This window comes from Onychostruthus taczanowskii, unplaced genomic scaffold (genome assembly GCF_017590055.1).
Source record: "Onychostruthus taczanowskii isolate IOZ18803 unplaced genomic scaffold, ASM1759005v1 scaffold74, whole genome shotgun sequence".
Classification (NCBI taxonomy): Eukaryota; Metazoa; Chordata; class Aves; order Passeriformes; family Passeridae; genus Onychostruthus; species Onychostruthus taczanowskii.
Genome location: NW_024505229.1, coordinates 1,375,165 through 1,402,696, shown reverse-complemented (window position 1 = coordinate 1,402,696; position 27,532 = coordinate 1,375,165). Strand labels below are relative to the sequence as shown.

The 27,532-nt window shown below is 52.8% G+C and overlaps 2 protein-coding genes across 2 annotated transcripts; both read right to left on the bottom strand.

Moving 5' to 3' along the window:
- Nucleotides 1-1,416: 1,416 nt before the first annotated feature.
- On the bottom strand, nt 1,417-4,568 carry OLFML3 (olfactomedin like 3). The gene is made up of 3 exons (XM_041422784.1): nt 4,399-4,568; nt 2,831-3,116; nt 1,417-2,401 (listed from the first exon to the last, which is right to left on the bottom strand). Exons 1-3 carry the CDS (start codon nt 4,504-4,506, stop codon nt 1,614-1,616), a joined length of 1,182 nt encoding a protein of 393 aa, XP_041278718.1. The 5' UTR covers nt 4,507-4,568; the 3' UTR covers nt 1,417-1,613.
- Nucleotides 4,569-6,187: 1,619 nt separating this feature from the next.
- On the bottom strand, nt 6,188-26,180 carry LOC121345512 (complement receptor type 1-like). Its single transcript, XM_041422524.1, has 20 exons — nt 26,093-26,180; nt 24,270-24,461; nt 23,171-23,270; nt 22,567-22,652; nt 21,926-22,138; nt 20,599-20,781; nt 19,840-20,028; nt 19,252-19,449; nt 18,427-18,609; nt 17,811-17,999; nt 16,059-16,238; nt 15,768-15,937; nt 14,139-14,250; nt 12,152-12,325; nt 10,126-10,305; nt 8,871-9,053; nt 8,217-8,405; nt 7,783-7,962; nt 6,951-7,144; nt 6,188-6,664 (listed from the first exon to the last, which is right to left on the bottom strand). Exons 1-20 carry the CDS (start codon nt 26,178-26,180, stop codon nt 6,512-6,514), a joined length of 3,336 nt encoding a protein of 1,111 aa, XP_041278458.1. The 3' UTR covers nt 6,188-6,511.
- Nucleotides 26,181-27,532: the final 1,352 nt, after the last annotated feature.

Here is a 27,532-nt window from a genome sequence, read left to right as displayed (position 1 = left end):
TGTTCCAGGCTACGAGATGTTTCTGGTGCACAATCATTACTGCCCCATCAATTTTAATTCAAGCTGGAGAAATCATCGGTGTAATTATTTACTACTGTGAGATTTCTGAAACTTATATTTCTGTTACTGCTCTTATTGATCTTGAAAAGGGCCATAAATTAACTTGACAGTTCACAGAGTCCTTCACACTTGGATAATTTCTCTGCTTGACTTGCACTGTGTGTTGAACTTTCAGCACCAGCCAATTACAGTCATTCAAAGTGTATATTTGAAGATTTTTCTTATGCAACAAATTTGATTTTAATACCAAAGAACTTGAGGCAAATACCAAGTGCCCTCCATGTTGCAGAACAGTTTGGCTTGAGCTGGGCCCAGCTGGATGGGATTTAGGGCGGCAGGGGGGTGGCATGGCATCTCCACAGCCTGGGAGAGCAGGTGGCCCCGCTCAGGTGCTTGCCAATGGTGCTCCCCACAGGGCTGGCACCTCCCCGGGGTGTTCAAAAAGCAGCTTGGCACTGGCACCAGCAGGATGCAACCCTCATCCAGCCAGCCTGGCACTGGCACCAGCAGGACACAACCCTCACCCGGCCAGCCTGGCCAATGGCTTCACTGCTTGTCCCCAGAACTGGGGAAAAAGGGACGCTCATGGCACCAAAACACCTCTTAATCCATCCTCTGTGCTCCCAGGATGTTGTGATGGGAAAAAAAACCCCAGCAATCCTGGGTTTCTAGGGACAGAAATGGGGCAAATCCTGCGCCCTGCAGGGGTGTGGGGTGAGGGAGGGCATGGGGGACAGTCTCTGCTGGGGCAGGAAGGACACCGTGTGGGGACAACTGGGGCTGTCCCCAGCCCCTGAGGGGCTCCCAGCACCTGCCCTGTCCTGCCCCATCCCCTCTGGGGCTGCTCTGTGCAGGAACTCAGTGCCAGAGGAAGAGGGAAGGGGATGGGGCAACCCAGGGCCTTACATGAAGTGGAGATTCTGCGGCTGCAGGGGGAAGGGGCCTGTGCTTCATTAGAAACAAACTCAGTAAATCAGCAACATCTGCGGCCTGCTGGCTGGAGCACCGCCCCGGCAGGGGAGGGAAATCTCCTGTTGTCCTCCCAGATTAAAGGATTTTGCTGTTTGCTCACAGTTTTGTACATGTAAAACGAGCTGGCCCTGACCAGCAGCCTGCCCAAATCCTCGTGTTCCATCTCTGCCCTAAGCCCTTCCAAAACCCTCACCCAAAGCCCCCAACACAAACCCCTGCCCAGGCACCCACCCAAGGTCTGTCTGTGCTCGCTGCTCTGAGCCCTGCAAGGACACCCCACCCTTGGGAAGTGTTTTTTGGGCCGTCTCAGGGGCAAGGTGGAGCTTGGGGCTCTGACAGCCCTGCCCAGCACCCCACGCTCCCCCAGGCAGGCGGTTGCACTTCGCTGCATAGTATTTATTCATTATATCAGAAAAGAAAACCTCATTAAATTAGTCCAGGACTCTGCTGGCTGCTCCCAGGCGGGGACACCCAGTGCCGGGGGGTGGCTGGGGTGGGGATCCAGCATTTCCTCATTTCACAGTGATGGGAGAAGGGGCAGAGACGCCGTCCTGCGGGCCGGGCCGGGCCGGCAGCACCCTTCAGACCTCCACCTTCTTCTTCATCTCCATGCGGTAAATGATCTGGTAGCCATCATCCCAGGCGTAGATCTGCCTCTCGCGGGGGCTGTACTTGAGGCTGGCGTGGGAGCCGTAGCGCTTGGGGAAATAGACCAGGGAGGCGTCCTCGGGGGCCAGCGTGCCGCTGACGTCGAAGACGCACTGGACGCGGGCGCGGCTGGGCAGGCGCGTGTTGTACACCACGTGCAGCGCCCCGCACACCACGAAGGCGCCCTCGGCGTTCTCCCGCGGGCACGGCGTGTCCCACATCTGCTCGATGTCCAGCGAGGCGGGGTCCAGCTTGGCCAGGCACATGTTCTTCTCGTCCTCCTTGGTGGCGTAGATGGCCCAGAGCCCCTCCTCGTCCGCCGACACCTCGATGTAGGTGGAGGGGGAGAGGCCGAAGACGGGGATCTGCTCCTCGGCCGGGAACACCGAGCTGTCCACCACCGTCTTGTTGGCCAGGTTGAACTTGATCACCTGGAAGGACAGGCCCTGCTGGCGGATGTAGTAGAGGTGGCCATCGTAGACGAGGTGTCCGGTGCCCACCCAGGGGTAGGGTAGCTTGATGCGGGCGGCCTTGCGGGTGGCAGAGAAGAGGGTGAACTCCCGCATGCGGGGGAAGACGTAAACCGTGTCGTTGGCGGTGCCGTCGAACACGTAGATCTTCTCCGAGTTCCCCGCGGCGTCCTTGGTCCAGAGCCCCGAGGCACTGCCGAAACGCTTCAGGATCTTCATGGCCCTGACACTGGCAATGGTGTCACTGCAATCTGTGAGAGAGGGGTGGCTGTGAGAGCCTGGGAACAGCCAGGGACTGCTGCTGCCCCGTGCTGGGTTCTCACCCTGTCCCACCCAGACCCTCAGGCAACTGCCTTAGAAATTCACTGAAGGGGTTTAGGTGCATCCCTGGTGGCATCGAGAAGTTCCCTAGTGCACCCATGCCAAGGGCAGGGGAGCCACCCTCACCCCAGCCCTGCCCCAGAGGCTTTGGGGATGCACAGAGCTCCAGCCCGGGGCTTGGATGCAGCTCCCAGGCTGGGGAGGATGCAGGAGCTTGTGCCAGAGACATCTGATATGCCCTGCTAGGACACAATGCCCCGGCCCATGGCTAGGGGACACCTGGACTGGGGTGGGCTGGGAAGGGTCAGGGTAACCCTCAGACAGGACCATCCCCCTGGGGAGCCACAGCAGCCCCTCACCTGTGAGCTTGGTGTACTTCTCGTTCTTCCTCTGCTTGGCTGTGGCCACCTGCTTGTCCATCAGCGTCTCATCCACCTCCACGCAGGGTGGGGCGGGGTTCTGTGTCTCCAGGTAGTCTACCTCCCGCTCCAGCCGGTCCACGCGCACGGCCGCGCTCTCGGCCTCCGCCCGCATTGCCTCCCGCTCCTTCTCGGCCGCCTCCAGCATCCCCAGCACCTGGTTCTTGAAGTCCCGCAGCTCCGTGGAGTAGCGGCTGCTCTGGTCATGCCACTGTGAGATCCTCTCCTGGGGTGGCCAAGGGGACACTGAGGTCTCCAAAGCTCACAGCCCACCAGTGGCAGCTGTCCCAGCCTGCCCGGGCTGGGGGAGACCGCAGAGCCACACGGGGCTCATGGCTCTGTGTCCCATCCCACCCTTTCCCGCTCCTGTGATGCTCCCAAACAATGCTCCTGTGCTGCTTCTGCAACGTTCCCAGACCTGTGATGCCCATTCCTGCAATGTTCCAAGACCCACGATAGCCCCATTCCTGTGCTGCCCCCAGATCCACAAGGCCCTGCTCTCCTGTGACACACCCAAGATGCCCCCATGATGGTCCTGAACTGACAGAGCACCCCAGTCTCCCACGATGCTCCCAGATCATTGATGCCTTCCTTGCTGTGATGACCCTGTGAAGCTCCCAGACCTGCAATGCCCCTGCTTTCCCATGATGTTCCCAGACCTGTGATGTTCCCGTTCCTGTGATGTCCCCATGGCTCTCCCAGACCCACAATGCCCCTGCTTTCCCATGATGTTCCCATTCCCACGATATCCCCATGGTTCTCAGACCTGCCACTGCCCCTTCTTCTGTGATGTTCTCATTCCTGTAATCTCCCCATGGTTCTCCCACACCCACAATGCCCCTTCTCCTGTGATGTCCCCATGTTCTCCCAGACCAACAATGCCCCTGCTTTCCCATGATGTTGCCAGACCTGTGATGTTCCCATTCCTGTGATGTCCCCATGGTTCTCAGACCCACAATGGTCCTGCTTTTCCATGATGTTCCCAGGCCCGTGATGTTCCCGTTCCTGTGATGTCCCCATGGTTCTGATGTTCCCATTCCTGCGATGTCCCCACGGTTTTCCCATGATGTTCCCAGGCCCGTGATGTTTATGTTCCCAGACCTGTGATGTTCCCATTCCTGCGATGTCCCCACGGTTCTCAGACCCACAATGCCCCTGCTTTCCCATGATGTTCCCAGGCCCGTGATGTTCCCGTTCCTGTGATGTCCCCATGGTTCTGATGTTCCCATTCCTGCGACGTCCCCACGGTTCTCCCAGACCCTGCTATCCCTATCTGCCTGTTCCTCAGTGCTCCCACACCCATCTTGCTCCCCTGTATCCACAGCTGGGCTGTGCAGGACCCCGGCAGGGGCTGCCAGGTCTCCCCACACCCTGCTCCGTCCCCACCCCAGCTCCTGCTCACCCACCCCGCTCCCAGCCCCGCCGGCCTCCACGGAGAAGGGTTGGGATCGCCGCCACAGGGCGATTGGGGGTGCGGGGCGGGTGCGGGGCCCCGCTCGGGGCTGTACCTCCAGGAGGGTGATGCGGCGCTCCACGTACTCCATGAACTGCTGCTGCTGGGCGCGCAGGGCCGGGGCGAGCAGCGGCAGCAGCAGCAGGCAGCGCCAGGGCCCCATGGCCGGCAGCGGAGCAGCCTCCAGCTCAGTGCTCAGGAATGCTCCGGCCTCCCCAGCCCTTATTGCATCCAGATGTGCACAGGGAGGGGAGGCTGCTCCTTCCCCGCAGACCAGCCCCGGGCGCTTTAACCCCTTCGTGCCCCGCCCGGCGCGCTGCCCCCGAGCCGCGGGGATGGGGCAGGAGGCTGGGGACGGGCTGGGGACAGGAGTTTGGGGTGCGGGGAGCACCGCAGGAACCCCGAGCGAGAGGACACGTCCTCATGAGCCGTACTTTGGGGACAGCGAGGGGACACCCCTGGCTCTTTGTCCGCAGAGGTGCCCAAAGCCAGCGGCCAACCTGAGCCTCGGCCGCGTCCAGGTCTGGGGACAGGGATATCCCTGGGGACAGGGAGGGTGCCAGGGCAGCGGGTTTGGCCCCTGGGCAGGGACAGTGCCAGTGCAGAGGGTTTGTCCCCTGGGCAGGGACAGAGCCAGCTCAGCGGATTTGTCCCTGGGGATAGGGAAGGTGCCAGGCAGCAGAAGGGACAGGGATGCTGCCCCGAGGCCGTGTTTCAGATATAAAGGAGGGTATTCACGGCCCAGCAGGGCTCGGGCAGCCTGGACCAGATGTCTCCGGGCAGACACCCCACGGTGTCCGGCAGCCCCGGGATCCTGCGGGCGGATCTTGCAGGTGAAAGTCACCCTGGATCCCACCGGGAAGCTGATGGAGGGCCTGGAGTGGGTCATGGCAGGAGGGGGCCCGCAGTCACCTGCGGCAGGAGAACATGTCCTCAGGTGAGGAGCCCCTTCACTGGCCCCTTCCCTGCCCCAGGAGGGTGCTTGGCATGGCCCAGGGCTCCCCTGGGAAAGGCACCAGGCAGGGCTGGCTCTGGGACAGCACTGACCCCCAGATCCAAAGTGTGGCACCCCCAGCCCAGCCCCGGAGCAGCCAGGTGGGATCCAGGCAGGTGTCCCTGCTCCTTCCCATTCCCTGTACTCACCACGAGCCCCAGGAATGCTGAGGAGCCCCAGCACGGCCAGGAGCAGCACGGGCTGGCCAGAGACCACCCCACAGCTCGGGGGGTCGGGGGGTCCCCCCCATCCTGGTGCTCCAGCCTTCATTGCAGTGCTGTGCTCCTCTGTGCAGCCCCGCTGCCTGCCAGGGCTGGGAGGGGATGCACTGCAGGCTCCACCAAACCTCTGGAGCTGTGGAAACCTCCCCAGGACACCCACGGAGCTGAAATCTCCGTCAGGAACACGGAGAGCAGCCAGGCTGGGGACAGCTGTCATTCACAGGCTCCGGGAGAGCCCCCTGGTCCTCCTGCCCCAAGCTCCTTATTTGTGTTGCTTTGTTCCTGTTTTGTGCTGCGGCTGGCAGTGAGCACCGACCAACAATTATTGTTAGCATTTGCCCACCAAAAATTGGGATGTGGAAGATGACACCAGCTCGGATATTTGGCATGGCCAGGAACCTGTTTGAACCCAGGGATGAGGTGAGGCAGCCTTTACAATTCACTTCTTGTGAGCTGCCCTTACCCAGACAAACAGAAATCAGAGCTGGACGGACAGAAATCAGGTTTAACATTTATTGCCACCACTGTTTCCAGCAGAGTGCAAATGTACCCAAACCCCAGCTGGACCATGGCAGCAGCAGAACCTTCAGAGCCAACTCTGGGCTCATCTCAGCTTTTCTGGGCTTCACTCCTTTTTGCTTCAGCTTACCACAGTTAAGACAGTTATTTTTAAAAGCTAAATTTAATTTCTTTCTATTCTTCCTAATATGAAACTTGAAACAACTTATTAGTAAAAGAGCAAATCAAGCTTGTAGGTTAGAGCAAAACCCACTCCCTGCTCTGGCATCCAGCACAGCAAAAGCAGCCTCCCATGTACTGGTGATTATTTTTCTGGCTCCAGGCATGCAAGCATAAACCATAAAATCAGCCAGAGCCTTTTTAGAGATGCTGTGACTGCACAAACTGTGAGCTCACCAAAGGAAAGGTGAGTGTTACAGGGATCCAGTTTCATTTCAGTTTTCTAGTTCCATCTGTAGTTTTTTAATCTCCAGGAACAGTTTCTGTATTTCCAGCAGACTTTTCACTTTTTCTACAGGCATGCCGCAATCAAAGGTCGATTTAATGTAATGAACCTCTTGACACACATCAGCATCACCTTCTTTCATCTGTTAAACAGGAAAACAAACCCCAGAAAAGCCTGTGAGGATGGACTGTAGCAGACACAGAGCCACCCACAGGGGCTGCATCCTCCTCGGGACCAGAAATGAAAAGCTTTTGAGAAGTTTAAGCAGTTTTCATGTTAGAAATCAGGCAGCATCCACTCAGAAACTCTGCCAGGCTCAGAAACCTGAGGCTCTGAGCACCTGGGAAGGTTGAACCATGGCAGGGTGGAAGTGGATGATCTTTAAGACTCCCCCCAACCCAACCATTCTGTAATTTTGTGGTACTCACACACTTGGGCAGTGGTGTCCAGCTGCCATCAGGCAAGCACGTGGCTGTCCAAGCATTTTCCATCATTCCATCATCTGGAAACTGGTACCCAGGAAGGCACTCCAAGGTGACAGTCTCGTTGATCTGGTACCACTTTTTGTCACCCAAAGGGCTCTTCAGCCTTCCAAAGGGCACTCGTGGCTGTGGACACAGGACTGGAAGGAAAAGCCAGGGCAGAAGGCAGCTCAGCTAGAGGTCAGAAAGGAGTTTGGGAAGGCTGAGCCAGTGCAGAGGAACTTAAAATTGTGGAGCTGTGAAATCAAAAATACTTCTCTTCAAGAAGAAGGTGAAGGTCAGAGCAGCCCCTGTGAGGGGCTGTGAATTCCTTATGGATTTGCTGGTTTTGGCACTGTCTTGATCCAGGCATCCCCACGGTGGGGATGGACATTTGGCAATAAGGGAAAGGAAAGTCAGTGAACTCCTGACCTGTCTTAGACCTCCTTTACACACAGCTGTCAATAAAAACTCAACTATTACCTGGAAAATTCCAGCTTTGGGAAGGTTCTTTCTTCTGCAAAGAGAAGAAGGACTCAGGAAGCCCCAAGGACAGACAGAAACACCCCAAGCCCTCTGCCCTGCCCCAGGGGCCACAGGCTGAGCAGGGAGATTTTGGAAAGTGCCCCTAAATGCCCATCACATTCGCAGTAGAAGGGCACAGCTTCATTCATCCATACCACAGCTTGTTAGTGAATCACTACATCCTCCTGCCATGGGGGTTTGGGACACTGAACTGAAAGGAAAATGCACATTAAAAATCCAGGAACAGGAGGTGGAGGAGAAAATGCTCACTCACCTGGCTGGCAGGTGGGCACGGGCGGGTCCCAGGTGCCATCAGCCTGGCACTGGCTCTGGGCAGCACCACGCAGCCCGAAGCCTTCCTCACAGGAGAAGCGCAGGAGCAGCCCGTAGGGAAAGGTGAACATCTGTGGGGTCATCCTTCCCCTCTCCACCACGGGCTTGGGGCACCGAACCACTGCGGGACAGAGCAGAGCTGGCACTGGGGGCTGGGGACAGCAGAACCCGGGCAGGGCTGCTCCTCCCGACCCCCGATGACCCCCGGTGAGGAGAACCAGGGTCTGGCACTTCCACAGGGATCATCCCCCCTCCTGTGGAGGAAGCAGCATCTGCAAGCACCCTGCTCGCTTTGTTCTGAGTGCTGGCAGTGCCCCCAGCGCTGGCTCAGCCTGATGCCGTGCCCTGATGCCATGGTGACCCCAAAGCACTCACCCCTGCACTCCGGGGCAGGCCCACTCCAGGTCAGGTTCTCCCCATCCTCGGAGGTGCAGTAGAGGGACTTGTCCCCGATGAGGGACAGCCCCTCTGCACAGCTGTACTTCACTTCAGAGCCGTAGGTGAACTGCCTGAAGCCCATGCCAGAGTGCTGCCCGTTGCTGATGGTGGGAGGGGGACCACAGACTGTGAGAGTAAAGGGAAAAGTCAGGCTTTCCTCATTCCATGGGGGAGGCAGAACGCAGGGAGGTAACAGGAGAGGCAGGTTCTCTGTGTTCATGCCGAGTGTTGCTCTCCTCACAGTCCTCCTTTCCTCTGGCTAGCTTTGGCCATGGCTGTGCCAGTGCCCCCAGTGTGACCCAGCCGAGGAGCCCACCCTCGGCACAGCCCCGTCCTTATCCTCTCTCTTTTCCATCCTGCTCCTAAGCAAGGTCAGGGAATGGTAAACATCACAAACCCCTTGAAGAATCCTTTCAGAAATGCAAGTCCCATTAACCAACAGATTTCACCAGTTTTGGTGGAAGATGGAAATGCCAAAGCCCTTCACTGCTGTGGCTTGGGCACCTTCTCCTCACACCTCACACGGTTTTGTCCCTGCTGTCCCTCCCCACGGCCGGAATTCCCAGCCCTGCTGCCGCTGTCCCCACTCACCCCTGTCACAGTGGGGCACGGGGGGTCTCCACATCCCGTCAGAGGAGCACTGGACCCTGTCGCTGCCGCGGAGCATGAAGCCGTGGTCACACTGGAACTCCACCTGCACCCCAAAGCTGTACTCGGCTCTCCTGGGGCTGCTCTCTGTCCCGTGGGCGATGGCCGGGCTGGGACACTGCACCTCTGGGGGACAGCACAGCAGAGGGGAGAGCTTTGCACAGAGGCATTCCCAGCAGCCGTGCTTTCCCGAGCCAGCCGAGCTGCCAGACACCTCTAGGCAGAGCTGGCAGGCTCAGGGATGGCAATTACAGGGTAAGAAGCGCTTCTCTTGGAAGGCAGAAGGATGTGAGAGCCCTGGCATCAGCCAGAAATCGCGCTGGGGGATGGCTCGTCACTGGCTGCATCCCTGAATCCTTGTGGAGCCGCTAAATAACCAGGGCGAGCTGCAGCTTTTCCTATCCAGGCACGCCACCTTTTGAGCAGCGAAATTACTGCCAGGCAGAGCCGAAGGTGCCGCATGAAAGCCCGGCTGGGCCGGCACACGTCATTTATTAAAAAAATACGGATATTGATCTAGTACCGACATCCAACTGTGACCGACAAAGACTCTCTAACAGTTTAAAGTTAGAAAGTGTGTGTTTATTGCGACGCCGGGCAGCGTGTGGGATAGCTCCCAAATACACACCGCAATTCACAGGTGGTTACAGAGTCCTTTTATCTGTACAAGGGTTGAATACCCAAAATATAAATACATATTCTTCATTTTGGTACATCCCATTCCCCGCTTCGTATGGTAATTAGTTCAAAAGCTATTAAGCATGCGTAGTTTGTTCCTTGAAAGGGGTCTGTGGTCCCTTTCATGGGGAAGGGTCCCAAAATGAGGAAGTAAATGAAGTCTTCCTCGTTCTGACCTTTCTACCTTTAAAATGCAAATATGACAAATGAACCCTTGGTAGAACTCCCATTCCTGTCTTCAGTTGGTTTCAGAACAGAGGAGACCCACAATTGTCTTATGTTCCTAAAAGCTATTTATCAGTTTCTATATTCTTCATTATAAACCCAGCTAACCAAACATTGTGTTAACAAGCAATCAATTATTAGTTAACTACTAACTCTTAGCCTCATCAAGGCCTACCCATTTATTTTAATGAACTCCAATAAAGCTTATCTCTAACTAAAATCTCAGCTCCTCTAACATTTCTAAATGCCTCAAAGTTTGTGTCTCACGCGGGCGGGGTGACAGCGATGTACTCACTGCGGCACAGCCTGGGCACCGCGGACCACGTGAAGTTCTGGAGACAAGTGATGGTCGGGGACACTCCGGGGATCGGGGAGAAGCCGGCTCTGCACGAGTAGGACAGCGTGGCCCCGACCGGGAACTCCCGCCGGGGCTGGAAATCGGCGAACTCCACAGGGGGAGGGTGGCGACACTGCCCTGGGGACAGCAGGGGACACAGAGCCTCAGCACTGCCCTGGGGACAGCAGGGACAGCACAGAGCCTCAGCACTGCCCTGGGGACAGCAGGGGACACAGAGCAAGGACAGCACAGAGCCTCAACACTGCCCCAGTGACAAAGCAGGGGACAAACAGACCCTCAGCATGGGGAGCTTTTTTTCCTTGGTGGAAAACTTCAAAAATAAGTGAGGGACAGCAGCACCCCTGAGCTTGGCTGTAGGGGTGAAGAGAAAGGGAAAAACAGTGAGGAAAATTCACCAGAGAATGTGAACTGAGTGTGAATCTTCCCTCTCGTGTGCTTTGGTACCTCGTGGGTGTCCCCTGCAGGAAGGGACAGCCCTGCCACGCTCCCCAGGGTGATCCCAGAGGGAATTCACAGAATCACTGGGTTGGAAGAGACCTTCAAGATTATTGAATCCAGCCCAGCCCAACACCTCTACTGAACCCTGGCCCCCAGTGCCACATCCAGGCTTTGTTAAACACACCCAGGGGATGGTGACTGCACCACCTCCCCGAGCAGCCATTCCAGAACTTTATCTATAAAAAACTTCTGTAAAAACTTTTCCTTTCTGTAAAAAATATCTTCCTAACATCCACCCTATATTTCCCTTGGGGCAGCTTGAATCCCACCAGCCAGCAACACTCTTGGTGATGCCCACCCTCCAACCCCCTGGGACAGAGTGAAAATTTTCCAGAGTAGAAATCCATGTTGGTTTAGGTGAAATGCACATCTTTGAATTAAGTCTGTAGCTTGCAAACACAGCTGTTTAGTCTGTCTGTTCTCGCAAAACGCCTTTGCTTGGAGAAACTGCTTCAGCCAAAAGACAGAGATGAGGGAGGGCCCCTTAAACTCTGAAATAGATGGAAATGATGCTGCAGGAGCCAAGGCAGGATGACCTAGAAGTTCTTTCTGATAAAAAAAATTAGCAGCAAATATAATGCGAAATCAGTAAAATAAATATGTATGAACCTATTGTGCAATTGCATGTACATGTACTAGAGAGGGAGATAAGAAAGGATCTGGAGTTCCCAGAGGCACGCATGTCATTTTAAAGAGAACTGTCCCTGTCAGAACCCAGGACACCCCTCTGGGTGCCCCTGGCAGGGGGCTGGGGAGTCCTGGCAGGAAGCCAAAGACACTTGGGAATTCCATCTTAACCCATGGAGCAAATGACCAACCTTGTATGAAGAACCACAAGTTACAGAAGTTTAAGTAGAGTAATAGTGAATTAATCACCGGGTGAAAAATGGAGTTTTGGGGATTTTACTATAGGGGGTCTAGGAGGCAAGATGGAGGGATCTGGGTGTTGTTGTGTTCTTCTTCCTTGCCTCCATCTTCTGGGTGATGGTGGCACATTTGGATTTAGAATAGAAGTTTAGAATAGAAGTAGACAGTCTAACATAGGTGATAGATATTGGAAAATAATGATAAATAAAGCACACGTAGTTCATAGTATAAAATGCAGACACCAGCCCAGGGGTGGGCAGTGTGCCCTTGACAGACCTGCAGACCAGACCCCTGCAGATCTGAGAAAAAAATACTTTAGATAATCAACAATAAACAACTTTGTGAACCAGAGCTGAAGAATCCCGACCCTTTCTTTGACCATCGGGCTGGGAAAAAGGGACTCTCAGGTCATCTTGGACACAGGAAACCCGAGAGATCCCCACACGCCTCCAGCGCTGTAATAAAGCACCGGCTTTACAACTTTCCCAAAAGTTGCGGAATTTGTTTGCTTCCGCAGATCACCCCCTCCACGTGCTGTTGGGGGAATGGGAGCAGCCGCCTGCAGGTGGCAGAGGCCAGCAGGGGGGTGTGAGCTCACCTGGGACGCAGGAGGGCACCCGTGGGTACCAGCGGCCGCTGGGCGTGCAGCGGGCCGTGGTGGCAGTGCCCACGAAGCCGGGGTCGCACTGCAGCGTGGCCGTGCTGCCATAGGTGAAGTTGTCTGCAGAGCTCAGCTGCCCGTGTGCAATGGAAGGGATGGGACACCGAGCCTCTGTGGATCACCAAAAAAAAAAAAAAAAAGGGGGGGTTTTAGGGGTGTTTTTGCAATGCCACCATGGTGAGCAAGTGTCACGGCAGCTCTGCCTGGGGGGCACAGGAGACGTGGCACTGTTGGGTCAGGGACAGAAGTGAAGGTGACACAAACTCTGACTCTCTTCAGCAGATTAATAACAAGTTTGTTAGGAAGCCATTCCTTTTTATCACTGCTCTGACACAGGTGGACCTGATTGGTCATTTAATCAACACCCCGTCACCATTGGCTAATTAAGGAAACACTCTTTGGTAAACACCTAATGAGAAAACAACTGCTCAAAACATCAGCTGCAAGATTGTTTCAGTTCTTTCTTTCAGCCTTCTCAAAACTGCCCGGGACAATTCCTGGGAAAGTTTATCTGGCTTTCCTCTCTCTGACCAGGCTGTCAATACCCACAGAGACAGAGCTGTGTAGTGATTGCAGCAACTGAGGCAGGGGTTTGGGAGTTGACAAACATCCTGAGCAGCCTTCAGTAGGACCCCAAACCTGGAGGGTTTCCTTTCCACACAATCAAAATCTTCCCTGCCCTTCCCTTGGACCCTTGCTCAGGCAGGGCACAAGTGACTCAGCTCAGGTGGGTGACTCCAGGTGCAACAGCCTGACAGAAAAAAAAAAAATTAGGCTCTACAACAACTGCATGGCGTCTGTCACACCTGCACATCACCAGTGTCCCCACGAAAAACTCCTCTTTCCATGTCTCCCATGAGAAGTATTTGTGGGCTTATCACAAATAACAGAGAAAACGAAACTCCAGCAGCTCTAACTCGGGTTTCTTCATGCCTGGCAGGTCACCAAGACAGAGTTAAAAACATGTCAGAACATCCTGGTCCACATCCAGGTGCTGCAGCATCCCACACCTGCCCTGTGCCAGGGCAGTGCCACCCATGCTGCCTTTGGTGCCATCCCCATGGAGAATATCTTGGAAAATATCTTGATTGTGTCTCCTCCACATTAATTATTGGCACCTCATTAGCAATGTATAGCTTTGGGAAATGGGCTGAGAAGCATCAGGAACTAAAAGCAATAAATATTAAGAAAAAAAGCAGTGTGCACAGGCAGTGCTGGTGCAGGGCTGTGCACCCTGGAGAAGTTTCTGGAAAGGTTTGGGTTTAACTGAATCCCCAACTTCCAGAAAGAAATTGCTGCTTATTCCCCTTCCCAGAGACATTCAGCACTCAGCAGATTTCCACTTCTCCAGTTCTGAGGTCAGCCTGGGGGATGCCGGGCCATGCCCCAGCTGCCTTGGGCAGCTCTGGAGGCTGCCCCAGGGCTGAGGCATCCAGAATCATCAGAGAATCAGGGAAGGGACATTATGGAAGGGACATTAGAGTTGGAATTCAAGGGATATAAAAGCTGGAATGGAAGGGACATTAAAGTTGGAATGGAAGGGATACAAAAATTGGAATGGAAGGGACATTAAACCCCATCCTGGGCAGGGACACCTCCCACTGTCCCAGGCTGCTCCCAGCCCTGTCCAGCTTGGCCTTGGACACTTCCAGGGATCCAGGGGCAGCCCCAGCTGCTCTGAACACCTGTGCCAGGGCCTGCCCACCCTCCCAGGGAACAAGTCCTTCTTAACACCCACTCTAACCCTGCCCTAATTCACCCTAAACCCATTCCCCTTTCCCTGCCAGGCCATCCCTGGTGCAAAGCCCCTCTCCAGCCTTCCAGGAGCCCCTTCAGGCACTGAAGGCTCTACCAGCTCTTCCCAAAGCCCCTGTGAAAGGAAAGCAGAACCCCAGAAGCCAAGGAGGGAGGGGGGGACACTCACCCTGAGTCCCCGTGGGCTGCAGCCCCAGAAGCAGCACTGCCAGGAGCTGCCCTGGCCCCAGGAGCCCGGGCATGGTGTAGGCTGGGAAGGAGAGATCCTCTCCCCTGAGAGCCTGCCAGGGAAGGGGAAGCAGCAGTGGGAAGTTGGGGACGGGGACACGCCGCTGACACCACCCCCAGCCTGGGGTGTGCGTGCAGGGGATGTGCTCTGGGCACAGGGGGAGTGAAGGTGGTTTGCAGCTCACACTGCTCTGCAGCAGCCTGGCCTCGTGTCTGAAGCAAGTTTACAGCCAGGGCTGCTGTGGAAACATCCCCCAATTGCACTCATGGAACAGCACCTAACTGAGCTGTTGATTTACATATACTATAAATAAACCTATTTGTTATAGACACTTTATATATTATTTGTACTGCATACATATTACAAAAATACTTCCCTTTACTACAGTTAGGACAGATTATTAAAACCCAGACAGAGCTGCCTTTACAATTTCAGGTTTATTTTAATCTCTTGTCCCATCACAAGACACGTGGCCTGCACAGTGCTTCTCCTTCTCTGGATGGTGCAGGAAAAAAAGTTCAAAACCATTCATTTCTTTCTGTACACTGTTGTTTGTCCTTGTGGCACACACGGAGATGTGGCACTTCCATCCTGCTTGGGAGGAATACCTGGCATTTTTGCTTTGCTAGGACAGAGGCTTTGAAGTTTTCTTGGTGATAAGAAAAGTAATTAGGCAGTGAAGGGATTGTTCCCATTAATGAGTGCAGCCTGAACTGGGCAGCACTGGGATGGACTGGAGAGGTGCAGCAGCTGCAGTGAGTGGCTCTCACCACGTTCATGCCTGTTTCTACCACCAAAATTCACTTTCCACTCAGTTCCTTCCTATCTGTGCACTGCCACTGTAGCAAACAGATCTAAATGTGAAGCTTTGAAAGGTAAAGTGATCCACAAACTGAACCTGGTGAGCTCTAAAATCTGACTCACAAGTCATTGACTCCTTATGTGACCAAATCCATGGCCAATTGTTATATTTTGTCCTGGCTACTTCAGCATCAGCACAAATTACAAAGTGATAAAAATCCTCAGTCAGCATCATGATCCAACACTCAGAGGATGGTTCTTACAGTCCCAGTGCCACCAGTCAGCTGTAGGTGGTGATTTTCAGCTCCTTTTCAAGTTTCTGGATCTCCAGGAGGAGTTTCTGGATTTCCAGCTGGGTTTTCAGATCCGACAGAGGAATTCCACACTGGAAAGCTGCTTTGTTTCGAAGAACCCTCTCACACACCTCACTTTTCCTCTTAAAAAGAACCAAAACAAAAGGCAGAGTGAGACTCCAGCGCAGGGTGACAAAGCAACTACCCTCATGAAGCTGGACCAAAGCTATTCCAGGCTACAAATGGGGCAAGAAACAGGAAAAACGGGGCATGAAACAGGAAAAACGGGGCAAGACACGGGAAAAATGGGGCAAGAAATGGGAAAAATGGGGCATGAAACAGGAAAAATGGGGCATGAAACAGGAAAAATGGGGCAAGACACGGGAAAAATGGGGCAAGACACGGGAAAAATGGGGCATGAAACAGGAAAAACGGGGCAAGAAACAGGAAAAATGGGGCAGCTGGTGGTACTTACACACATGGGTGGTGGTGTCCAGGTGCCATCAGCTGAGCAGGTGGTTCTGGAAGGTGCCCTGGCGTGCCCATCACGTTTGCAGTAGAAGGGCACAGTTTCATTCACCTCATACCACAGCTTGTTGAAGTGAACCACCACGTCCTCCTTCCTCGGGAGGCTGGGGCACCGAACTGAGGGGGAAACACACACACAAAAAACCCAATAATGGGAGGAGATGGAGGAGAAGACACCCTGCAAACTCTCCCTGTGACCCAGCAGGGCAGGGCTGTGCAGGGCAGGGCTGGCACTCACCTGGCTGGCAGGTGGGCACGGGCGGGTCCCAGGTGCCATCAGCCTGGCACTGGCTCTGGGCAGCACCACGCAGCCCGAAGCCTTCCTCACAGGAGAAGCGCAGGAGCAGCCCGTAGGGAAAGGTGAACATCTGTGGGGTCATCCTTCCCCTCTCCACCACGGGCTTGGGGCACCGAACCACTGCGGGACAGAGCAGAGCTGGCACTGGGGGCTGGGGACAGCAGAACCCGGGCAGGGCTGCTCCTCCCGACCCCCGATGGCCCCCATGAGGAGAACCAGCGTCTGGCACTTCCACAGGGATCACATCCTGTAGCCCCACATTTCTCTTCACAGAGAAAAGCAAGGCCCAATTCTTCCCAAGAATATTTCTAGATTTCACATTCTCTGAACATCAGAGAAAGAAAATTATTTATATTTTTTATTTTATTTTTTTAATTATTTATATATTTTATGAAAAATCCTTTGCTAGGATTTTTCCCCTATTCTAGCTGAGAAGCCTCAGGAAAGAAATGTAAACAATAACTCTGTGCTGCTGTGGAATGCAACAGGTGCAGCTGTGATTGGTGCATGTTGGTTGTTTCTACTTAACAATTAAGCAAAGATGCAGCTGGCTCGGACTCTCTGAGAGTCACGAGCTTTTGTTATCCATTCCTCTCCTGTTCTTTCTAGCCTTCTGATAGATTCTTTTCTGTCTATTCTTTTAGTATAGTTTTTTGTATATAATTTTAATATAATTTTAATAATTTAATATAATTAACAATTATATATTAATATTATATAATTATTTATTATAAATGTAATTTATTTTAAATTTAATATAATTTTTTATATATCATAATATAATAAATCAGCCTTCTGAAACATGGAGTCAAGATTCTCGTCTCTTCCCTTGTCCCGGGAGCCTCCGTAAGTTCAACCATAAGAAAACAAAATTATTATCATCTGCTGTGCCTGTGTTTGTGCAAAAGTAGCATGCAATATGGAGATTGTTTACCCAAAGTGACGGTGTTCTGTTTCCTTGGCCTAGCAGGGCCAAGAGTGTGTGTGTGTGGGGACTGTTGGGTGACAGTCACGAGATTCAGTGCAGCGTGAGCAGCTGCGTGCAGGGCTGAGTGCTTGGCAGGTTCAGTTTCAGATGTATAGAATAATATAATAAAGTAATTAATTAGCCTTTTGATAAGATGGAGTCCTCCTCATCATTCTGCCTCCCCCTCATCGGGGTTTCCCAGCACAGCTGTAATCTCCCCTCCTGTGGGGAAGCAGCATCTGCAAGCAGCCCTGCTTGCTTGAACCTCGTTTTTCTGAGTGCTGGCACTGTCCCCAGGGCCTGATGCCATGCCCTGATGCCGAGGTGAACACCTCATGTGTGGAGACACAAGGCTTGATTCCATTTTCTCAGGAGGCTGATTTATTATGTTATATATGATACTAAAATGCTACATAAAAACTATACTAAAAGAACAGAGAGAAAAGATGATCAGAAGGCTACACAGAACAAGAACAGAATAGAATGCATAACAAAAATCCTGTGACTGCTCACAGCCTCAGGTGGCTGTGATGGGTCATCAATTGAAAACAATCCACGTGGACCAATGGAAGATGCACCTGTTGCATTCCACAGCAGCAGAGAGTTATTGTTTACATTTCTTTCCTGGGGCTCCCAGCTCCTCAGGAGGGAAAAATCCTAGGAAAGGATTTTTAATACAATATCATAGCTACACCCTGATGCCACGGTGACCCCAAAGCACTCACCCCTGCACTCCGGGGCAGGCCCACTCCAGCTCAGGCTCCTGCCATCGTCTGAGGTGCAGTAGAGGGACTCGTCCCCCACCAGGGACAGCCCCTCCGCACAGCTGTAGGTCACCTTGGTGCCATAGGAGAACTCCTTGCCATCTCTGCCAGAGTGCTGCCCAAAGGGGATTTGTGGAGGGGGCCCACAGACTGCGGGAAAAAGGGAATTGAGGAAGAAAGACACGTGCAGTGCAGTTATCACTTCAGGCGAGAGCCAAAAGCGTTTCTGTGAAATCAGCACAAAGTTCATTTCATGGTTGGTGTGAGGCAAATTCACAAGGAGCTGCTGCCTGGATTCTGGCCGCTTACAGCAGCTCAGGGCCACAGAAATATCAGAATATTTCCAGTGGTGGCCTCCCCAGTCCTGAAGTGTTCAAGAGACACATGGATGTGGCGCTGGTGGGATTCACTCAAAGCGTGCACCTGATGATGTTGGAGGTATTTTCCAACCTTAATGATTCTAACTGCAGCTCTGGGAGGGGACACCTTGCTGAGGTTGTGTCCTCAGGAGCAGGTGCTGCAGGCAGGTCACCCACTGGTGGCAGGAGATCTGTTGTCCCCTGTGTGTCACACGTACCTTTGTCACAGAAGGGCACCTCGGGCTTCCAGCTCAGATCAACGCCACAGGTGATGGACTCGGAGCCCCTGAGGGCAAAGCCCTCTTCACAGGCCAGCCTCACCTGGGCCCCCACTGTGTAGTCACTGCTGCTTTTATAAACCTCCTTTCCATGAGGGATGTCTGGCTTTGGGCAATGTGGTTCTAGAAAAAATGGGAAAGAAAGGATGTTGTGTGATTCCAAAGAGAACTCCAGTCATGTTTTCTATGGAGAACAGCTACCAACAAATCTGAGCCGTGGCAGAAAGTGACCATCCCCCAGGTGCAGGTCTCAGGCTGCCTCTGTAACCCTGAAGAGTAAGTGCAGGGAGTTCTCCATGCTCTAATGCTCCCTGCCCTGGGAGGTGGAGCAGGTTTTCCCTCCTGCCAAGGTTTTCCTGAGTTTTTGGGGATGTTGCTGTGGTTCTGGGTCAGGAGATGAGCAGTGTCAGCTATTTACTCATTTTCTCCTGAGAGGGGAAATGCCTTGGGAACATCCTCTGCTCCCCAGCCTCATGTCAACAAGGCAGCCCCAAACACAAACCACATCCTCTTCCAGCTGGGTAAATGTCTCCCTAGGTTCCTCAGGAACCTCCCAAGCCTCCAGAAGCTTCCAACACCAGCTCTGCACCCTCCAGACACCAGCTCAGCCCTGCCAAAACCCTGCCCTTTTTCCACGGAGCCCATCTGGACCTTTTGCTGCCTGTATATTCCACATTAACCCAGGAGAAATAAACCTGGGGCCACCTGGAGTGGGGGAAAATTCTCCATGGCTTCTGTCACGCTCATCCCTCCACTCTGTCCCACCTGGAATGCACTCTGGCACTGTTGGATCCCATCCACCATCATTGCCACAGCGGAGGGTGACGCTGCTGCCACGGCCTTTGAAAGCAAATCCTTCATTGCACGCCACCTCCAGCCTGTCCCCGCTCTCATAAACCTCCTTCACTTGCCACAGGTGCAAGGGCCTGCCATTTGGGATGTGTGGATCTGGGCAAGGAATTCCTGGGAAATGCCAAACATCAGCGAGGGTGAAACCACAGCAAAGCCAAGTGGGTGACAGGAAAGTTGTTGAGAAGACAAGGACGGATGGACAGACACATCAGGGCATTAAATATGCCCCAAAAGCATTCCTGGGCTTTCCTGGGGGGTGGAATGTTGGTGGTGCACCCTCAAGACCCCAGTGGGTGTTTTCCAGAGGTTCAAGGGGCTGTAAAGCAGAGCTGGCAAATAAAGCAAAGCCAACTCTGCAGCTGGGGAATAAATCAAAGGAATTCCAGGGTCAGCAAAGACCAAGCTGGGCCCTGGAGCATCCCCCTGTCCCCCAGGCTGTCCCCACCCCACGTGCAGCTCCTTCACATGTTCTGGCAGTCACAAGCAAGCCCAGGCACTCACTTTCACATGGAGCTGGGGCTTCGCTCCACACAAAGTCCTGCAGGCAGCTGATGTTCCAGGTGGTTTTCCCTGCTCTGAACTGGTGGCCCTGCTGGCACTCGTAGGTGACCACAGTGCCCACGGGGAATAGATTGCCAGCCAGCCTGGTTTTCATGGCATTCCTCACATCTGGGGGGTCATCACAGCTGCCTGGGGGTGAGACAGCAGTTTAGGGACAGTGCTGCATCACAGGGCCTGGCACAGAGGGAATTTGGGTGAAAACCACAGGCTCCCATTGTTCATTCTGAGATTCATTGAATCATCCAGGTTCGGGAAGGGGAAAGAGGGAATGCAAAAGAGATAAATTAAGATATACAGATATTTTTTTTCCCCCTGGAGAGAGACTTTTCACAAGGACATGGGCTGACAGGACAAGGGGGAAGGGCTTTAAGATGAAGGAGGTTGGGTTTAGATCAGATATTGGGAAGAAATTCTTCCCTTTGAGGGTGATGCCCAGAAAAGCTGTGGCTGCCCCAACCCTGGAAGTGTCCAAGGAGAGGCTGGACAGGGCATGGAGCAACCTGGGCTAGTGAGAGGTGTCCCTGCCCATGGCAGGAGGTGGGTGGGATGGCCTTTAAGGTCTCTCCCAACCCAAACCATCCCAGGACTGCAAGTTTGTACCCCACGGCGATTTTCACTGTTATAACAATCTGTCATTTCCAATCAAGCCGACACTCCCTGAGCATGGGGGGTCCCAGGGGTGCTGTCCCTGACACTCACTGCGCTGGCACAGGGGCAGGGGGGGCTCCCAGAGGCCGCTGTCCCTGCAGGTGGAGGCCGGGCTGCCGCTGAGGCTGTAGAGGAGGTCACAGTCGAACACCACCGTGTCCCCAAAGCTGTAGTCAGGCTGGTACCTGCTCAGCAGCTTCCCATTCTCCACTCTTGGCTGCTTGCAGGTCACCACTGTGCCAGGGGAAGCACACAGGGAAGGAGCAGTTAGGCTCCAGCTAGGAGATATGAGGGTTATGGCATTGCACCAGATTGCAAGGCAGGATGTATTCTATTTGCCATCTGTCAGAGGTGGGGCAGTGGTCTTCTGTTAATTGGGCAGGTTTTCTTAATCTCTTCCACAACCAATCCTCCCTCCAGAGAGACGTCTGCTGATAACAGGCTATTGAATATCACTGCATGACTGATAAAAATTACAGAATCCCATTGGGAGATGTGAGCCCAGGGGAGGAGCCAAGCATTCCTACCTGGATAGAAACTGAGATTCTGGAACACCAGCACGGCTTCTCCACTGGATTTCCCAGAGGAACAGCAGCTGCCTCTTCCACTGGATCTTCAGAGGAAGACTCCACCCTTCTACAGGATCCCTGCTCCAGCAGAACCACCCCTGGCACTGCAGGAGGGCTGCAGCCACAATTCCAATGGGACTGCTGCCAACACCCTGACCCACAGGGTGTCAGGTGTGTTCTGACTCTGTCAGTGTTGTTTTAATTTACTGCATTGTTTATTTTTTTCCCCTAACAAATAACTGTTGTTCTTGCTCCCATATTTTTGCCAGAGAGCCCTTAATTTCAAATTTATAACAATTTGGAGGGAGGGGGTTTCCATTTTCCATTTCAGGGGAGGCTCCTGCCTTCCTTAGCACACGCCTGGCTTTCCAAACTGAGATATATGGGATATGAGGGTTTTGAAAAAGCCCCCATCACCTTTTCCAGAAGGGCTGAAAAGGGCCAGGGCAGCAGCAGGGTGGTGTGGTGCTTTTGTACATCTTGCCCCATGTTACAGCACGGGTTTTTGAGGCAAAGCCTAAAGAGAACCCAGGGGAGCAGGTTTGGGAATTCTTTGCAGCTGTTCTGTTTCACAGCAGGGAGAGGGATCCCCTGCCCTGTGAGCACAGTAAAATCCCACTCCCACCTCCCTGCTGACACCGTGACCGTGAGGGGAGACCCCAGTTCCTGTCACACTCAGGGGGTCCCATCTGCAAGAGGTGATTCCACTCCAGTAGGATGAAGAGGAGAGGAGGTTCCAAGGGAGGAAACAGCAGAGCAGGAGCAGACAGCAGTGCAGGGGATGGTGCTGGGCTGTGGGAGCAGCTCACCTTTGCATTCTGGAGCTGGGCTGCTCCACACACCGTTCAGGTTGTCCCTGCTGGTGCAGAAAATGGAGGCCTCTCCCAGCAGGGAGAAAGGTCTCTGTCCCCTCCTGGTCCTGTGGCACTGGTAGGTGACAGAGTCCCCATACTCAAAATGCTCCTTGTCCATCCCACTGTGCTGCCCATTCTCTATTTCTGGAGGGGGTGCACAGGGAATCGCTGTGGAAGGAGGGGAAGATCATCGTGGGAATGAGAAGAAGAGAAAAAATTAATTGATTAGTTTTAAACCAAAGATCTGGCCAGAAAAAGGTGGAAACAGGAGGTAGCAGAAGGGTCAGAAATCAAAGGCAGATCTTGAGGAGATGCACCAGCCCTAAGCTCTGGCTGGCACTGAGAGGGTTTGGGATATCCCAGGCTCAAATGCAGCTGCTTCACTGCCAGAGAGTGAATGAACATTTCTGCAGGAAGGGAAACACAGATTAAAAATGTCTTTCTAGGCTCCACCATGCCAAAATCCTGAGCAGATGCCAAACTGCAGATGCCACTGAGATGCCAAAATCCTCAGCAGAGCAACACAACAGCCTCTTTACCCAGCCCAGCCACATCCCAGATAGTTAAAGAATAGATAATTAAGGAACTCTGCTTACCCTGACAGGTGGGAATATCTCTGTTCCATGTAAGAACCTCATTTCTGAGCACACATTCAATCTCAGAGTGTCCAATCAGTCTGTACCTGTGTGAAACAGGGGAGAGGGAATTACTCCACAGACTCAGTCCTGATGTGTTACCCACATCACCACCAGCAACGTTTGGGCTCCTTTGTCAGAATTCCAGCAGACCAGAAATTGGTCAGAAAGTGTCACTTTCTCGAGGACACACTGGCTTTTGACAAAAACTTTTTTTTTTTAAATTAAAAAAATTAACATTTCTAAGGAAATGAATAAACTTCATCAACTACTTACAGCTCTGAGCTCAGTATTCACATTTTTCCTTCAAAAGGACACTGGAACATTGGGAATGGTTTGAAAAGAGCCAGGAGGCTGAACCTGAGTTTGGGAAGAACTGCCTCAAAGCAGGAGATTAAGACACTCACAGTCAGTCCTAAAGCTCCCAAAAGAAAGCTTAAAAGGTATTTCAGTCAGGGTCTGCAATTACCTACATGGGGGAGGCCCTGACAGCAAAGGGGGGAAAAAACTTTGGAAAACTGTCTGGAGAGGAAGAAGCCCTGTGGCCCAGGTGCTCCTGGCTTACCCAGTGTTGCAGGTGAAGTTCACTTTGGAACCAAAAGTGAACGCTCCAGGCAGGACCAGTCTGCCATTGGCCGGCTCCCCGGGGTAGCTGCACACCTTGGCTGGGGACAACAGGGCTCCAGTCAGCTCCCAGCTCAGCTTCTTGGCAGGAGAGCCAAAGGGTCGCCCAGTTTTGAGCCAGGGGATGGAGCAGAGTCCTCCAGATGTCCCCTCCAACGCGAGGTTATTGTGTGACTGACGGTGCTGGGCAGACCTGCCTCGTGAGCTGCTGCCCCTGGGGTCTGCAGTGACCTCGGGCAGCGTCTCTTCCCAGCTCAAGGACTCTCCCTCTGCAGCTCCAGTGCTCTTCTAGACACAGGGGCTCAAAATGCCTGAGCAGAAGGACATCCTCTGAGTCAGCAGTGAAGCACAGCCAGCACCAGAGGTGATTTCAGCTCCTGCCATCCCTGCCAGCACCCAGAGGAACAGAGCTGGTGCTTCCCTTCAGGGCACTCATTGCCACCAACCCCAGGGCTCACTTTGGGTTCTGCTCAACAGCAGGAGGTGGCTGCACCAGCAATCAGAACCAAAAGGCACAGAATCACAGAATGGTTGGGGTTGGGAGGGACCCTAGAGGTGATCTTATACCTACCCAAGTGTCACTGTCATATTTTCTCGAAAATCTCTTTGCCCAGGATTCTTCTCCTGGGAAGCTGAGAAGCCTCAGAGAAAAATGAAAACAATAATGATCTGATTTGCTTCTCCTGTGTTTTGCTGCTTTGGAATGTAGTTTGGACATGGTTTACCAACAGTTGGTTGTTTCATTGGTTGCATGTGAATTGTTTTTATTTATTGGCCAATTATGGCCAGCTGTGTCAGGACTCTGAAGGGAGAGTCACGGATTTTCATTGTCATTCTTCGTGACCTTCTGTCTGTATCCTTTCTCAATTCTTTAGTATTCTTTTAGTATAGTTCTAGTATAGCATTCTTTAATATCATATAATATCATAAAATAACAAATTAGTCTTCTGAGAACATGAAGTCAGATTCCTTCCCTCCTCCTCCACCTGGGGACCCCGAAACCACCCCAGCCAAGGGCAGGGACCCCCAAACACACTCACGTGTGCAGATTTCACTCGATCCATGCCACACCCCGTCCACCCCGCAGGTGAGGACGTTTGGAGTGCGAGCATTTCTGCCATAGCCTGGCCTGCAGACAAACTCCATCGTGTAGCCATAGGGGAAGAGCTCGGTGCCCTCCAGCCTCTCCTTGGGCTCTGCTGACGGCGAGCGCGGCGGGGCGGCGCAGCGACCTGGGGACACAGAGCCCGCGTCACCTCGGGGTCTCCTCTTGTCCTTTTCTGGCTGGTGTGGTTGGGAGGATCCCGAGGTGTGTCTCTGTTAAAAGTCTCTTTTCCCCAACCCAGCAGCTGAAGAAGGAGTCCAGAAGTCTTCGGTTCACGTTCTCGAGTTTGTTTATTATTTCTTTGTCTCAAACATTTTCTGTCTGGCCTGCCAAGGTCTGTTCTGCAGGTCGGTCTGAGGCACACACTCCCACCTCTCAGGCTGGTGCTATCTTTTATACTAAAAACTATGTATACTGTGTTTACAATCATGTTCCAGTACCTATCACCTATGCTAGACAGTGACTTTCTACTCTAAACCAATCTGTGAGTGCCAACATCATCCTGGACATGGATGCCAGGGAAAAGAAATAAGAAGGACAGGGCACGCCCAAATCCCTCCATCTTGGACCCCTGACCCCCACGTACAGAATCCCTGACCCCCCTGTACAAGGTTCTAAACCCCCCTGTACAGTGCTCCAAAATTTTTCCTTTCACCCTGTGATTGCTACTGCTATGCTACTTAAACTTTTGTGACCTGTAATTCTTCATATAAAGTTGGCAATTTGCTCCATGGGTTGAGATCGAATTCCCAGGTGTCTTTGGCTTCCTGCCAGGGTCTCCCAGCCCCTGCCAGGGCTTTGAGCCACCCAGGGCATCCAGAGAGATGTCCTGGGTTCCAACAGTGTCACCACTGCTCTGCTTGGGAAGGGGAGACATTTAGAGCAGTGATGGAAAGTTTTCTGTGTAACTGACAGTTTCCTGAACTACTGCAAAGTTAGACATGCTTTGGTGAAACGCACATGGTAGAGATACAAAAATGTCACTGTGACATATTTTATGAAAATCCTTTCAATAGGATTTTCTCTGAGAAGCTGAGGAGCCTCAGGAAAGAAATGTAAACAATAACTCTGTGCTGCTGTGGAATGCAACAGGTGCAGCTGTGATTGGTGCATATGAAGACATTAAAGTTAGTAAAGAAGAAGTTAAGTAAGTTAAGATACATACTGTAATATTGGCTTTTCACAGATATGAAAATGGATTTATATGTGTAATGTCAAAGTAACTTTATTATAAAGATATGTTTTTTGTTAATGTTGTTAATTAAGCTTAGACATAGTAGTGAAATAGCTGATATAAATGTGCCACACCCATCAGAAAGGTGCTGCCAGCAAAGCCAGGGGGGGTTCAGGCCAGATTCACCCCAGAGCTCCAGGGGAGGACCCCTCAGTGCCCCAAAAACTCCTCAAACAAAGAGAAGTGCAGCCTGTGGCTGGCAGGGATCTGAACCTCCAGTCCTGCTCCCCACAGATTCAAAGGCTGGACACAGAGTCCAGATGAAGCTTTTCTAAAGTCCAGATGGAGCATTTCTTCTCCCCACTTAGCATAAATTATTGCACTTTTCCAGCTAAAATAGTTTTGTACTTGCTTCCCACAGAAAGGGGGGGGAAAAGGCAAAGGAAGATCCGATCACAAAGATTTACAGAGCCCTGGAAATGCACAGGCAGTGAGGAAAACAGAAGGATCCAAGCCTGGTAAAACCCAGGAGAAGGTTTTCCTCCAGGGGGTCTTGGTTCATCCTGGTGGACTCGTTCACTTACTGTGGACAGTGGCAAGGAGAGCAGCAGTGAGGAGTGACCCAAGGACAGCTGCACAGCTCCTCTGCCTCCCCAGCTCCACAGCTGACATGTTTATCCCTGCTTGGAGGTCCCACAGATGTCACCACACTCCCTTCCTGGGCCAGTATCTGTGAAGACAGCAGAGGGATATTTGGGGGTATTTATACTCAGCTCTATGCACAGGTCTGATTTCTGCATCCCTGAGCAGTTCCTACAGTCACAGGAGAGGAGCAGAAGGAGCAGGAGCTGAATTTATTTTCTCGAAACTTAGGAGTAAAACACTTTAGTTGTAGTAATAAATCTCTTGGAAGGAAATTCCTAGTCAGGAGAAATCCTGCTGGGGTCACCAGAAGAGTTCCCTAACAATGAGTCACCCTCAGGGAGAGAGAGAAGTATCCAAGCAAAAAGTTCCATGTCTGTGCAAAAATTCTCTGAATAAAGGGAATATTTCAAGCTGTAAAGCAAACTGCTTTACAAAATGGAATTTAAGTGCAATTTGCACTCACCTGGCACCCTTAGGGAGCTGGAAGAGCCCTCTCTGTGATATCCAGGGTCATCCATAAGCCTGAACCCTCCCAAAGCTCCAGAATCTCCCAGTGCCTCCTGAGAATGAGGGTCCCCCTCGCTGCTCCCTGCCCTGACCCCCATGCCTGCTTCCCTCCTCTGCCTTTCTTTCAGCCCTTCTCACACCTCCTGCTTTAATCTGGTTTAATTTCCTGACCTGGGTGCTCCCTGCCCTGACCCCAACACCTCCCATGCCTGCTTCCCTCCTCTGCCTTTCTCTCAGCCCTTGTCACACCTCCTGCTTTAATCTGGTTTAATTTCCTGGCCTGGGCTCCTGCTGGAGCTGCACAGGAGCTCCAGCCCAGCTCCCAGGAGCAGCCCTTGGAGCTGCCAGGCTGGGATTTGTCTTACCTGGAGCTGTGGAGGCAGGAGATGGAGAGCCCTGGTGTGTTCAGCACTCACAGGATGGAGCAGGGACTGCTCTCCTCCAGGCCCCCGGGCAAAGGAGGAGTTTTACAGAGCCCACATGCTCAGATCTGGCCCCACAGAGAGAAACTTCAGTTCTGCAGAAAGCAGAGCTGGCCCGTTGACCCATAAATCATTAACTCCTCCCGAGCAAGAAGGAAGGAGTTTATTCCACCCCCAGAGCAAAACACTACAAAACTGAATGCAACCCAAGCAGATGTTGAAATTGTTTGGTTTTTATGTGTGGAGGTGCCAAGTCTTTGAAATAATCCTTGCTGAGCTGCTTCATTGGGACCTCAGGCTCACTGAGGGGTGTCCTCAGGTGTGGTGTTCATATTTTCTGGAAAAATCCCTTTGCCAGGATTCTTCTCCTGGGAAGCTGAGAAGCCCCAGAGAAAAAGGAAAACAGTATTACCTCATTTGCTTCTCCTGTGTTTTGCTGCTTTGGGACGT